This window comes from Leopardus geoffroyi, chromosome C1, assembly GCF_018350155.1.
Source record: "Leopardus geoffroyi isolate Oge1 chromosome C1, O.geoffroyi_Oge1_pat1.0, whole genome shotgun sequence".
NCBI classification, from domain to species: Eukaryota; Metazoa; Chordata; class Mammalia; order Carnivora; family Felidae; genus Leopardus; species Leopardus geoffroyi.
Genome location: NC_059328.1, coordinates 48,741,043 through 48,755,725, shown reverse-complemented (window position 1 = coordinate 48,755,725; position 14,683 = coordinate 48,741,043). Strand labels below are relative to the sequence as shown.

The 14,683-nt window shown below is 42.9% G+C and overlaps 1 protein-coding gene across 12 annotated transcripts in view; it reads right to left on the bottom strand.

Annotated features, from left to right (window-relative positions):
* Positions 1 to 14,683, bottom strand: part of FGGY (FGGY carbohydrate kinase domain containing) — a 419,791-nt gene that overhangs the window by 3,776 nt on the left and 401,332 nt on the right. For all 12 annotated transcript variants that reach the window (XM_045477592.1, XM_045477599.1, XM_045477591.1 and 9 more), the window contains one exon: positions 1,884 to 1,945. In XM_045477592.1, the coding sequence (XP_045333548.1) occupies positions 1,884 to 1,945 (62 nt within the window). The remainder of the gene's footprint in view (positions 1 to 1,883; positions 1,946 to 14,683) is intronic.

Genomic DNA, 14,683 nt, shown 5'->3' with positions numbered 1-14,683 from the left:
CCCCACACTCAGTCAGTGGCTTCTGTGGGGCACAGACCTAAGTAAACATCCCGTACAGATAGTAATGTGACTTGAGGTACTGAGGAGATGCTGAAGTCTTTCATAAGAAAGTGTTAGCTTTCTACTTGCAAACCTTGGGCTGCCTGTAGATGGTGCTAGAGCACCACATGTGCTGCCTCCCCAGAGGAGGGCTCCCAGCTGACAAGCTAAGGATGCTTTTCAAAAGAACATGTGGATTTACTGAAAGAACTTAAAAATAGACTTCCCTCAAATGTCTTGGGAGGGTCAGAGCAGAGATGAAGAACAAGAATCTTTCTACAAAAGGAGGAAGCTGCTAGCCGATGACTTCCAAGGCCAGTGGGGACTCAGACCTCTCAATGCTCCTGACTTGAGCTCCCCCATGTAAAATGGCCTGCCTCTCTGACTCCAGAATTCAGGGAGGGCTTTATATTCGGAGGGTTAACAATCTAACTCCATGTGGAAACCTGCTTTAAGAAAATTAAAAGGAACTGGATTGCTTTTTCCATGGACATTTCCAACTTTGTTAAATACTGATCATGCTTCTTCGGTGGGATCAGCACCTTTGCCTGTTACAGAGGTGGGATTTGCTTTTATGCTTAACTTCAAATACATCCCTAAAATTATAAAAGCCACTTGGACAACTGTCCTTCCATTTTCATTGTTTTATTTTTTTGAGAAAGATCTTATTTTTTAAGTAACCTGTACACCCAATGTGGGGCTCAAACTCATGACCCCAAGATCAAGACTCGCATGTTCTCAAACTGAGCCAGCCAGGCACCCCTATCCTTCCATTTTTAAACTCAGTGCCAATGACTTAATATAGGTGTTTTTCATCTGTCACCCAGATGGAAAAGACTTCCGTGTGGCCTCTCTGCTTTTACCCTTGGGTCCTCTAATTCACTCTCTGACAGGGATCTTTCTAAAATCTGCGTCTGGCTAGGTCCTACCGCTGCCTGAAGTTCAGTATCCCCAGTCTGCCCATAGGATGAGGTTTCCATCACGGCCTCAAAGCTCCTTATGAGATGACCCCCTCCACATCCCCCTCTTGCCTATTGTACTTCCTGCCACTCTCCATCTCACACTTTGTATTTCAGAATTCTATGTTGTTTATGGTTATCTAAATATAGCAAGCTGTTCGCACCTTTATAACTTTGCACATGTTATTCCCTCTACTGAGAATGTCCTTTCCTGTCTTGGTCTGTGAGACCATTTCTTTTAAGCATTAAAGACAGTGTAGACTTTGTCTCTTCTCAAAAGCTTTCTCTCACCCCTACAGGGTCACATTCCTTTCTTCCTTGGATTACTTTGTCACCTGGTAATACTTCTATTGTAGAACCTCTCTTTTCGTTCTGAAATGATCTATGTGCATACAGAAGATTATGTCTTATTCCCCTCTAAACCCTGGCCACAGGCAAATTAGCATAATGTGCTGCCTATAGCAGGAGCTCAGTAAAGTAGTATTTTGTGAATTAGGGTTAAAATACTGACCAAGGTCATGTTGTAGTCCCCAATGCCAAGAGATGCAAAGGGTGGAAGGACAGACAGATGCTACTGTGTCCTTTAATGGAAGATGTAAGAGATCCCCCATTTTAGAACAAAAGACCAGACTTGTAGCTAATGACATAGGGAAAAGATTAGTGGTCTGAGAGTTCAGAAGTCTGTATTTGACCCACTGGTCTGGCCCTACCTTGCTCTGTGACTTTAGGTAACAAAGTAACTTCACCTCTTTGGGACTCAGTTGTATCAACTATTAAATGAAAGAACTGGATTAGAAGCCCCCAAGGTTTATTCTAGCTCTCCAGTTACTTATCCTTGTATGTCCTCATTCCTCAGTATTGTGCATATAAAAAATACAAACTTACCTTTTATCCTCAAGTCTGGGAAACACGACTTTCCCAACTTTGCTCATTTTAGACATTGCCTCCTGTCAAATGGAAAAAAAAGAGCTGAGTTAGCAAGCTAAAATCAAAGTGATTTGTCATGTGCAAGAACATTCTAATTAGATACCACTCCCCCTTAGGATATTCAGTTGGTCCATTTTTTTTTTCCAACTTCTCTTTGGTGGTGAGAATAAAACCCAATGAACATTAAAAGTTAAATCTATGACCAAACAGACTGGGCTTAATAAATGACTGAGTACTGAAGGCTTCTGGGCATAACCAACCCCAAAAGGCAAAGCACCTTTAAGACCACCTGCAGAGAGCAGGAAATTATTTTCCCTTCTCATTACCTGGAGTGGAGGGCTTAAGAGGGCAATATAATTAGCGACTAAGTACACTGTTTACTTAAACTCAAGATAACAATAACTGAATGGAACCCACTTTGCACCTGCTCTTCAGGATAACATGTTTAAGACTTCTTCAGTTCAGGGATGCCTGGGTGGCTCAGTAGGTTAACCGTCTGACTCTTGATTTTAGCTCAGGTCATGCTCTCACGGTTCATGGGTTCGAGCCCCATGTCGGGCTCCACACTGGCAGTATGGAGCCTGCTTGGGATTCTCTCTCTCTGCCCCTCCCCTGCTCTCTCTTTCTCTCTCAAAATAAATAAATGCCTAAAAAAAAAAAAAACAAAAAAAAGACCTCTTCAGTTCATTGTCAGCTCTTTTTTCCAGCACTCTTTAACACTGTGAGCACAGATGTGAGGCCTGTGGGCTGAGTCTAATTTACTTGAACTCTGGAATATGACTTCAGGACATTCTTGTCTTTACAATGGGGCAACTGGGCAGACGGTGAATTGCAGTGGGTAGGTGGACGTGGCTGATATGTGCAGCATCAAGATCAACCACGGCTTGTGTGGGCTCCACTATAGGAATGAGAGGGTTAGGTTTCCTTGGGCAGTCTCCCAAAGCTGGTAAGGTGATGGAAAAGTTAGGGGGAATGGAATGAACCCAAACTGTGGAGTCCAACAGACTCGACCAGGGAGACGGCAGGCAATGGCATGACACATCTCCTCAAATAGGCCTGCCTTAGGAACAGTTATGGAACTCTTATTGTTGAGGATATAGTGATTCTGGGGTAACGTATGTACAACTTCTTATTCCACATATCTATTAATTACTCACTATGTATCAGGCATTGTGCTAGATTTGCATGTGACATACCCTTTGTCCTGGGGAAACTTACATAGTAGCAGGGGAAGAAATAATTTATATATTATTTCTATGCATTTATTTACATTTATATAAATTATTGTATTATATATTTTATTTACCACTGATTCGTTTCTGGTATGCCATGTACTTACCGCTTTATGTACACCTTATCTTCCCTCCCACTCCTTGCCCTAACCAGAATGCAAGCCACATGAGGCCAGGAGCTCTGTCTACTTACTGCTTACTCAGCACCTAGAATATTCATAAAATAAACCAAGCCCCTTCTATGTACCAAGCGCAGCATTCAACATGCACAGGAAACAGATAGGAAGATTGTATGGGCCTTTTCATCAAGGAGCTCACCAGAGAATGGAAGAGACATTTACTGCGATCAAAATAGAGTGTGATAAACACTTTGCTAGAAGTAGATAAACTTCTTCTCTGTAGCTATTTGAGGGTTAGGAAAGTTGATACTTTTTCATCTGCTAATCACTTACATATATGTCTTCTACCCTGGCTAGGATGCTCTACCAACTCTTCCCCAAGGATAACATGAACATTCTGAGAGTTATCTGGTTATCTAGATAAATCCTCAATGGATTTAAAAGGGCTGACTAGGAAATAAGAGATGCTGAGGTCAGCAAGCACAGTGATGACAAAAGAAAATGGCAGTCATAAGAAAGGGGGAGATTTTCTAAATTACGAAAAATTACTGAAAAGGAAACCATGATTAGAAGAACTTAAAAAGGACAATCTGGGGCCATTTTGTGGAGCGACGAACATTTAAACACATTTTAGTGAGACTGCTGCCATTCCACTCCACAAGGATATTTTAAGAGCTCCGCTCACTCCGTATTTTCCTTCATAGACTAAGTTCTGGTTCCTTTAAAGTAAGCCCCATATCTTGTGAAGATGGCCTCAGCAATCTCCATTGCCAACTCTCTTGTTCTGTCCTCACTTCTTTCAGAGTAGTGCTCTGCAGTCCTTCCAGAGTGGATTCTGCCTCCTCTTGCTCTTTGGAATCCTGAAAATGCCCTCAGGAAATACTCCTCTTGGTTGACCTCAAGCCTTGGACTTGAGAGGACATTCCAGAACTGCCTTCATGGGTGGGACCCAGGAAATTTGTATTATAAAGGGTGCTCCATAAATGTCCTTTCCTTTCCCAGGGAAACAGTTGTGTGGACAAATGGTACACACCAGGGCTTTCTTCCCTTCTTCACATTACCTTTGCCTGTTTTTAAAATAAATTAGTGAGGGGGGCGTCTGGGTGACTCAGTCGGTTAAGCATCCAGCTCCTGATTTCGGCTTAGGTCACAGTTTGTGAGATCAAGCCCCGCATGGGCTCTGGGCCGACAGCGCAGAACTTGCTTGGGATTCTCTCTCTCCCTCTCTCTCTGTCCCTCTCCTGCTTGCGCACATGCACTCTCTCTCTCTCTCTCAAAACAAATAAACTTCAAAAATAAAATAAAATTAATTAATTATTGAGAAACAAACACCAGCACTAGAGATTTTAAAGGTTTAAAAAGAGGGGTTTCTTTAAAAAGTATAGATTTCAACATTAAACTTAGCTCAGGTATTGACTCCACTGAGGAGGTTTTTTCTGACTCATCCCTGTGGCCTACCTCCCACCTAGACTGAATTATTTGCTCCCACAGCAACTTGTGCTACCATCTATCATAGCATTTATGACATGGCACCACAATTTTTTGTTAGCACACCAGCCTCCCTGACTAGACTCTGAGCTCCTTAAGACAGGAACTGTTATAATTATTCCCACCGCCAGACTCAGCATCTGGTGTATCGTGCACTCAGGGAATGTCTATGGGATGAATGAACTTAAGGGTCACACACGTGACAGAATGCTCAAATGGAAGTTTTGGCTGAGATCTAAAGTTGACAGATATAAGATACCAAAGTGAGCTGGAAACAGACCACCCTGAAGAATTGGTGGGAAAAAGGAAAAAAAAAAAAAAAAGGTGGTTGAGGACCCATTAATCAACTCTTAGAACTTTCATCCACATGGAAGGGCAGAGAGATTTTTAGGACTGAATCGTTGGATTATTGTGTATGAGGCCTACTTCCAGGGGAGGGGTGAGAGGAGTCCCCCCTTCAGAAGTCAAGAGAGCAGGGCTTCAATGAGAACAACAGGGAACCTGATATGTGTCCCTGAGGTTGTGGGACACAGGGGACTGAGGGAGATGCCCGTCTGGAAGAGGAGGGCTGGCGGGCAGCATCAGTGTAGAAGTAAAGGAGCCAGCACTGGAATCAGCCAGCACTTCCAGAGTCTGCCAGACTCCAAAAGGCATGGCTGGTTCCCATGAACCCTAGGTGGCCCACGTGTGAGAAAGCGGTCATGGATTGTTTCATATCCTGTCCAATGAGGCAGAGGGGGTCTGCATAAAGAAGCTTCAGATGACCCTACTGGATGTCTAAGGAATGAAGAGTAAACAGTCTATTTGAAGAGTGGCATTAACAAGGAGAAGATAGTATACATGAGAAGTTTCCAAAAGTGGGGTATCTCCAAAAAATCTCTACGATGGGAGTGCCTGGGTGGCTCAGTCTATTAGGCGTCCAACTTAGGCTCAGGACATGATCTCACGGGTTGTGAGTTCAAGCCCCCAATCTGTGCTGACAGCACAGAGCCAGCTTTGGATCCTCTGTCCTCCCCTTTCTCTGCCCTTCCCCCACTTGAGCTCTCTCAAAAACAAACATTAAAAAAAATTGAAAAAAAAAAAAAAAATCTCTGATGGAGCCTAGCTACAAACACCTAGTAGGCTAAGGGAGCTGATCACATGAGAACTTTCTACACCCCCGACTTCTCTTCCCTTCCACCCTCTAACTAGGAACAAGAGGAAAAACAAATACGCGGGACAGGGAATGAGGAAGAGAGAACACTGATCACAGTTATGTCCTGTCATGTGCAGCAGACCCTTGCTGGGGAGTGGGGAGATGTCTTATCTTGGGATAAAAACTCATGTAATGATTATTATATATTCCTTGATATTCTAATTTCTGAATCTGGGCTATGTCTCACAACTTAAGGAGACCATAAAACTTGTATTACCCAAGGCTGGCTGTGTACTTATCTAAGAAAGCAACGGAACTACCGGGGCAGAGAAAAAACTAGCCCCACTGCACAAGTGTTAGGGGGCAGTGGGAGTGAAAAAGATCGTCGTTTCTCATTTCTGTCTCAAGAATCACGTTTGTCCTAAACACAAGTTAGATACGCACAATAAACAGTGGGTGAAAATATATTAGAACACTAACAGGTTCATGAGCATGGGTGGTAATTTTTTTTCTCTTTTCTAATTTTTCTACAGTGACATCTGTGGATTTGATCATTTAAGGATAAAAAAATACTGCATTCTAAAAAAAAAAAAAAAAAGTTATGCTTACATAGGCACTCAAAACGACTCGTGCTCCTCTCCCCTGTCTCCTGGGAGGCAGGCCTCATTACGGGTATTGGACCCAATATGGAGAATGCCCAGAGAATCACTGCTGTCATCAGAAACAGCACTGCTGGCTTTTCTAATTTCTCCAAATAACTAACATTAAGCCAAAACCTCAAGAACCCACTGGCTGCAGTAGATCTGGAAATTACCACAGCATAACAATATGAATTTATTATGGGAATGCTGACACGTGCTAAATATAGTCACCCCCCCCCCCCCCACAATATATTTCTGTTCAAAAGGGTTTGTTTGAAGTTGGCCTCAAAATTCATACTTCTTGTCGGCAGGCAGGAGCTGGACAATCTTAATTTGCAGCACGCTACCCTCTTTGTTTGAGAGTCTAGACAGCACAATGAATGCAGTGACTTTTCTCTTTCCTTTTTGCCCACACAATGAAAGCCTTTTAAAAACAAAATATTTTGTAAAAGCACATTTTAATCACTTCTTTTCTTTCTCTCTATAAGGCAGCGCTATAAATAAACCATGAAAGTTCACATTGGATCGTCACTTCTGAAAGCAAGTGGAGGCTTTCTGTAGGAAAAAATGGGGGCCCTGTACCATGGTCATGAAAGACCGCATTCATGGGGTTTGACCCTTCCCTGCCGTGTCAAGGCCGAGATACCAGTCCACACACACTGCTCACCACTTCTCCGGCTGCAGCACTGGCAATCACCAGGCCTGTGTGGGCACAGGACACACCCAGTTCTCATGTGTTATGGCCTGGCTTGGGAGCTAGCAAAGGGCTTTAGGCTACCCTGGGGTGAGTTATCCAGGGAAATTAGGCTGGAAAGAATGGGGCTTTTCAGCACTCACGAAGATGGGCATTCAGTGAGTGGCAGACACACTGATATGGGCCATCGGAGGAATGCAGGAACTGGTACCTTCTCCCCTAGCCAGGGGAGGGAAAACAATGGCTTTAAGAATTTGGGAAGGCTGTCAGATAATCCAGGCCTAGGTACCAAAGGGCACTGCAAGCCTGGCAGTGTCCAGAGTCACGGTCCACAGGGAAGAATAATCAGGATCTAGCCTGGTGAGGGTTCTACTGCACACTCCCCGAAGGCAAGAACCGTGGCACTGCGGGGGTCAAGCCTAGCACGGTCCTAGTACTCACAGGGGCTTGGTTAATGTTTGCAGAGTCGCTGAATGAAAGGGTGAGGGCTTGCATCACAGGGGCAATGTCAAATCAGGTAAGCCAGTGTTTCTAAAGTGGTACACCTGCACTCCAAGGAGTGCACGAAATGATTCATCAGGATTCCAGGAGAACACATTAGAAGTGCCCTTTATACGATTTCTGGTCTAAAGAAATTAGTGGAGCTTTACCAGCATTTAATATGCAGATTGTCAGCAGGGTGGTGAGTTGGTCCACACATCGGAGAGACACGAATCATTTAAGATGTGTGAGGTTTCTTAAAAGAAATATGGGATCTCTACAACACCTAGGGGATGACAGCAGGGTGCTGGCCCGGGGTTCCCAGCATCCAAGGACTTGCTCCGTGTCGTCATTTACATGTTCCAGGTTAGTGGCTTTACACGTATTGCCTGGTTTTATTTACACCAACCTTTGCAAAATGGGCAGGTGGCTGAAAAACATTCAGTCAATGAATTAAAGGTAATGGTGAGAATTCAGATCTAAGGGAATAAGAAAATGGTGATACTTTTATTCGGTAGTAGCCTCTTCATGTTAGAATCTAAAAGCAATGAAGACCTGGTCAGGTAAGACAAGACTTGGGAGGAAATCAAAATTATCTAGATATAGATATGCAGGCACATATAAAATCATCCAGAAATCATCAAAACACTAAAAATCATTAGAAACTCACCCGGCCATAGATATAAAATATACATTTAGGTATCACTGCATAGTGTTAGTATGAAAGTGTCATGATAGGCAAGTATTAAAAATATTTTATTTCAGCTATATTTCATCTGCTTTACAGTATACATAATCTACAAGCATAGTAGAACACATCTATGCCTCTGCATCAGTAAATTTCCATGTGTTAAGAATCCAAGCTCAAATTTTTTTTTTAACTGACCCAAAAAGTGTGGCACCCATTGATTTAGCAGACAACTCCCATTGCCTTACTACTGGTTCAAGCCAACATTTCCCAGGTGCTTACTCTATGCTGCCCACTGTGCTACTAGCTTTATGTAAGGGACGTTTTTAATCCTTAACACGACCTTATGACATAGATATTGTCATCTATGCCCACTTTATGCATCAAGGAAGTGAGCAAAGTGTAAGATATCTGCCCAAGGTCATAAAGCCAATATGTAGTTGAGCGAGAATTCAAGCCCCCAGCTCTGACTCTGGACCTTTGCTTAGCCTCACACTCAGACTCAATGCTCCTGTCTTCCCTGTAATACAAAAAGCCTGGTCCGCGAGTCCCCTAGGCTTGAGCTCAAATCCCATTTCTGCTGCTTATTAATTGTGTGAGCTCCATGGCTGAAAATGAGTAAGTGTGTGTGTGTGTGTGTGTGTGTGTGCACGCACGCATGATATGCCAATACAGTACACCATACCTTTTTCCAGAGATGCTGACACATAGCTCTCTGAAATACATGAATCTGTCTTCTTGACGAACTCTGAGTCATTTTACTGGAAAACAAGTTCACATGGTAATGTGTGGGCTGAGGCACATGACCCCTCCATAGAAAAACAGAAAGTATAGCAATGTGATTTTGTTCCTCCAGCAAACATGAAGAAATGGCTAGTTGTTCTTTTATTTATTTTGTTTTGTTTTTCTTTTTTCATACAGTCATCTTTTGACCTGCACCTGGTATTCTGTGTAACCTCCATGCATTGATGACAACAAAGTCAATTGAGAAGCAAGGAGGGATGAGAGAAAGGAAAGAGTGGGAGAAGACATAACTATTAATCATGATGTGAAGACTTGCACTTCATTTGTAATTTTAAGTTCTACCTATCTATATATCAATACATCCACCTACTTATCTACTCACCACATGGGGTGGTGATTACTTGGGCACATATAGTTTCCAAAATTCATCAAACTGTGTGCTTAAGATCTGTGCATTTCACTTTATGTATACTATCTACCAAAGCAAAAACTGTAAAAGGTAAAAGAAACAACACTGTACATGTATATGTGTATTCTTGGAATATTTATATTTAATTTCCAATTATATAATGCCTACCAAAAAGAAATAAGCAAATGCAAATGCCCAGCTCTGAAATCTTGACTCCAAATAGACCTCAATTCAGCCTCCTGATCATAAAGGAGGGGGTGTTCTGCAGGAAATGGAGACGCTCGTGTTAAGATTTTGGGGTTTTTGACGTGGGCTTGGGATTGCATCTGGGCTCTGCCAACTCACTAGACGTTTGAACTAAGCCTCAGTTTTCCCATTTGTAAAGTGGGAATAACAATACCTCCTTGCAGCACGGCTGAAAATTCCAGCACCCCACTTTCTGGCCACCGTATCCTAACTAGTCTCCTGACTTCTACTTTGGTGCCCTAAAAGCAGCAGGGCCAGTCCCAGTGATTTGTCAGAGAGGGAAAAGGTAGTGCAGGGATTACAATGATCGACTGACGATAGCAGACTGCCAGAGTTTGAAGTTGGGCTTTACTACTGACTGGCTAGATTGTCCCAGACAAATGATTTAACTTCTGTACGTCTGTTTCCTCTTCTGACAATGGGGATGGGAATAATATGCCTCTCATCGGACTGCTGTGAGGATCACATGAGGTATTTCAGGCAAAGCACTTAGAATCCTACCAGCACACAGTGAATAAATGCTCCACGAGTTTTACATATTTATTATCCTACTTGCATGCAAACACCATGTGGCCGGGGATTTTTATCTGATTCATTTACTGTACTAAGAACTGTGCCTGGCCAGAATAGGTAATCCATAAGTGTTTGCTGAATGAATCAATGAATGAGGTAAGTTAGATTTTGTCTCCTGGGGCTGTTGTCACACACAGTATTTCTGACACCAAATGTGTAGGTTTTTTTCTTCACACCAATCAATTTTCTACCTCTCCGGGCACCAACTGGGTGTCTTAGAATTCAATTTGATTCTGACACTACACGGGGGTAGCGTTAGACTCTAGAGGTTTAAGGGCTCAGTCCCCCACGACTACCTCCGACTCTGGATGCCAGTCACAGGACTCTCCTGTACTTCTGATAGACTGTAAACTGGAGGTTCCCATGACCAGCTATCCCCCTCTCGGATGGATAATTTGCTAGAATGGCTCACAGAAAACAGTTCACTACTATTACTGGTTTATGATAAAGGATGTGATTCTGGAACAGCCAAATACAAGAGATACATAGGCAAGGTTTGAGGGATGGGGGCAGGGTGTGGAACTCCCATGCCCTTTGGGGTGTGCCACTCAAAGCTCACCAAACCCTGTTGTTGAGGGGTTTTTATGGAGGTTTCATTACATAGGCTTGATTGATAAAATCACTGGCCACTGACTCAATCAGCCCATGCAGAAGCTGTCTGTGGCCCCTGGCCACCAGCCGCCAGTCATCTCATCAGTATACAAAAGAGAACTCTTTTCATGCCAGAGATTCCAAGGATCTTAGGAGCCGTGTGCCAGGAATCGCGGACAAAGACCAAATCTTTAGTTTTTCCTCTATTACAGTCACTCTCACTACTAACGACTGCAATGGACCCCCACTGCTTTTTGAATAAAATTCAAATTCTGCAGAATGGCCCAGAACTTGGAGATCATGCTTGTGCTGTTGCTTCCAACCTTATTTCCTGTCCTCACTCACTGTGCTGATCATGCTGGAAACCACCAGCATCTTTGGCTATTGATTGAACATGTCAAACTGGGTCCTGCCTGCTCTTGCTCTCCCAAGAATGCCCTTCTCTTGGATCTCTGACTGTCTGGATCTTTCATATGATTTAGGTCCTCTTCAAATTTTTTTTTAATGTTTATTTTTGAGAGAGAGAGAGAGAGAGAGAGAGAGAGAGAGAGAGAGTAAGCAGGGGAGGGGTACAGACGGAGACACAGAATCAGAAGCAGGCTCCAGGCTCTGAGCTGTCAGCACAGAGCCTGACGTGGAGCTCAAACCCACAAACCGTGAGATCATGACCTGAGCCGAAGTCGGACACTTAACCCACTAAGCCACCCAGGTCCCCCTAGGTCCTCTTCAAATATAATCTTAAAGAAGCCAGACTTGGCCACTTGGCTGAAATATCCACTTCTCCCAAACATCTTCTATCAGATCATCTCATTTGCTTGTCTTTAAAACCCTTCGTAGCACTTAGCATGACCTGAAATTATTACTGTTAATTTATCTGCATCCTCATTTACTGTCTACCTCTTCCTCTGTGGCCCTCACCTCTACTCCTCCTTCCTGAATTTAAGCTCCATAAGAGCAGGGTCCTTGGCTCTCTTATTCATTGATGTATTCTTAGCTTTTAGCAGGGCATTAGTTAAACGTTTGCTGAACATATACACTTATTGAATTCTTATTTTAGCAAGGCACTGTGTATATCTTGCCTCATTCGATGCTCACAAACATTCTGAAACAAAAGTCTTATTATCTGAATTTACAACAGAGGCTCATCGAGGTTAAGTGACTTGCCTAAGCTAATAAGTGGCTTAGGCAGGATTTAAAATTTGCTTTAACTCATGAATAATACCAGGCCTATTCCTTGAGGAGCTCACAGTCAGTCAATAGGCAGATCTTCAGGTGAGTTCATGACAATTTATCTTTCCCTGATGACTTTGGGGCTGTGTAAAACTCTAAAAGCTTGCTTTCTCCACTGTCAAAGACAAATTCAATTACAGTCATTCTATTGTGTTTACAAAGGCAGGAAAGTGGATTCATTGATGTATAGAAAGACTGTTCATATTAATTTTTGAAACAAACAAAATTACTGCCAGCTGTATGACCCTGAGTAAGCCCTTTCCCCTCCCTGGGACTCCCTTTCCTTATCAGTAAAATGAGGGGGTTGGATTAAATTATCTTTAAAGTCTCGCCAGGTCTGCAATCTGGTGGTTCGATACACATGTCTTTTTTTGATTAACTCTCAGCTGACAAGTAAAGCAGTTACTCCCCGTGGTACATTTTATTAGGGTTTTACTAGGCCCACCCTGAGAAGAAACATACCCACTGTGGTTCTCCAGCAAGGGGCAGCGTCATTCATTCCAAATTCAGTCACAGCAAAAATGGCCCAGGGGAGTGTTTCTACAACAGGAAAGACTACCTACCATTGTTGCAATCTTCTGAGGGTGGGTCCTAATATATGGCCTGGCTGCTAAGGGGTTGGGTCCAAACATGAATAGGGGAGCAAGTATTCATCCTATTTACCTGAGCTTGACTCGCCTCTTACGGGTTTTCCGAAAGCAAAAATATCAAGCTTCTTACTAAAAGCATCAGACATTGCAGACTTCAAAACTGCAACTCATTACCCATCTAAGAATCTATTATTGACTGGGGAAAAGGAGTCCTGCCACTTCTGGCTGAGAGTTCTGCAGTGGGCTGGAACTGACATGACAATATCTATAACTCAACAACAACAACAACAACAACAACAACAACAACAACAACAGTAGTGGTAGCTAACATTTATTGAGTACTAACTATGGTCCAGCAATGTATTAAACACTTTACCTGCTTCATATCTCCGCTAGAAATATGAGGAAAATGCACAGCTTTGGAACCTGTACTCTTAACCACTCACTGCAGAACAAAGGCTTCAGTGATACAGAGACCATAATTCAAATCCTAGCTCTGCCATTTAGCACTATGAGTTTCAAGATCCTCATTCTGAAAATGGGAGTTTTAATACTTATTTTATAGGTTTGTTTTGTGGATTAAACGCTTACGCGTACACAGCTATTATTTTTTTTTTTAATTTTTTTTTTCAACGTTTATTCATTTTTTGGGACAGAGAGAGACAGAGCATGAACGGGGAGGGGCAGAGAGAGAGGGAGACACAGAATCGGAAACAGGCTCCAGGCTCTGAGCCATCAGCCCAGAGCCTGACGTGGGGCTCGAACTCACGGACCGCGAGATCGTGACCTGGCTGAAGCCAGACGCTTAACCGACTGTGCCACCCAGGCGCCCCGTACACAGCTATTATTATTATTACTACCACTATTTGCCCATCAGCTGGAACAAACCTTGAGTGGGTGGGCTCGGGGGCTGTTGGGAGTCAAAACATGGCTCTGCATAATCCTTTCCAGACAATTATTCCTCCATCTACAAGCAAAAAGCTCTGCTCCTCTGAGATCTATACCGATGACAGACATACAATCGTACCTACCTCCTGTGCAGCTCAATGCTGTGACTGCTGGCCTCTTGCCTGCATCCCTATGTTAAATGAAGCTAAGACCTTGATCACCTAGTGTCCCCATCTACCTGGAAATCTGTCACTATCCTGGAACACTGGAGCATCTATTTACAAGACCTATCCAATGCTTGAATATTATGGTTTCAAAATGCTCCCAACTCCAGGATGGTTCATCTTTGCTTTACTCCAGCACTCATCCCCACAGCCACACTCTGAAACTTATCATCTACTGGAACTGCTACACTTATGTATATTCCAATGCCCTAACAGCCATTTTCTGGCTTCAACTGCACATCAGTCCAATTTTCTCACTGGTTCCATCCTTCCTACCAAATGTACTCCTTCACCTCATGGTAATTTCCTGATTCTCAACCCTTTCCTTTTCTTTCAATCCACAGACCCTTTCTGGGTCTAATTTCTTCAGTAGTGAGGGTAGAATCTACCATCTATTATATCAAACACGTTGACAAACAGAAATCGCCACAAATACTCTCTTAGTTGCAAAATTCAATTGGTACCTCTAATTCACAAAAATCATTTGGCCAGGATATGCTCTGTTCATGGCTATAAGAAAGAAATCTTGTTTAGGACAGAGCAGCCAATGGGAGATTGCGATTCGAGAAAGTGCAATATCCTTAAAGTTCTCAGGGTCTAAACATCTTAGAAATTTACACTGCCTGCCTCAAAGTTAATTCCATACAGAAAAGATTTTTCTGGTGAACAGATCAGGAACCACAATTAGTAGCAAAGGATCAAAACATGGTGCTATGAATATAGTGCACAATGATTGAGCTATGAAGAATGTTGACTCAATTTCTCTGTGTTTGGGCTGGTAAATAT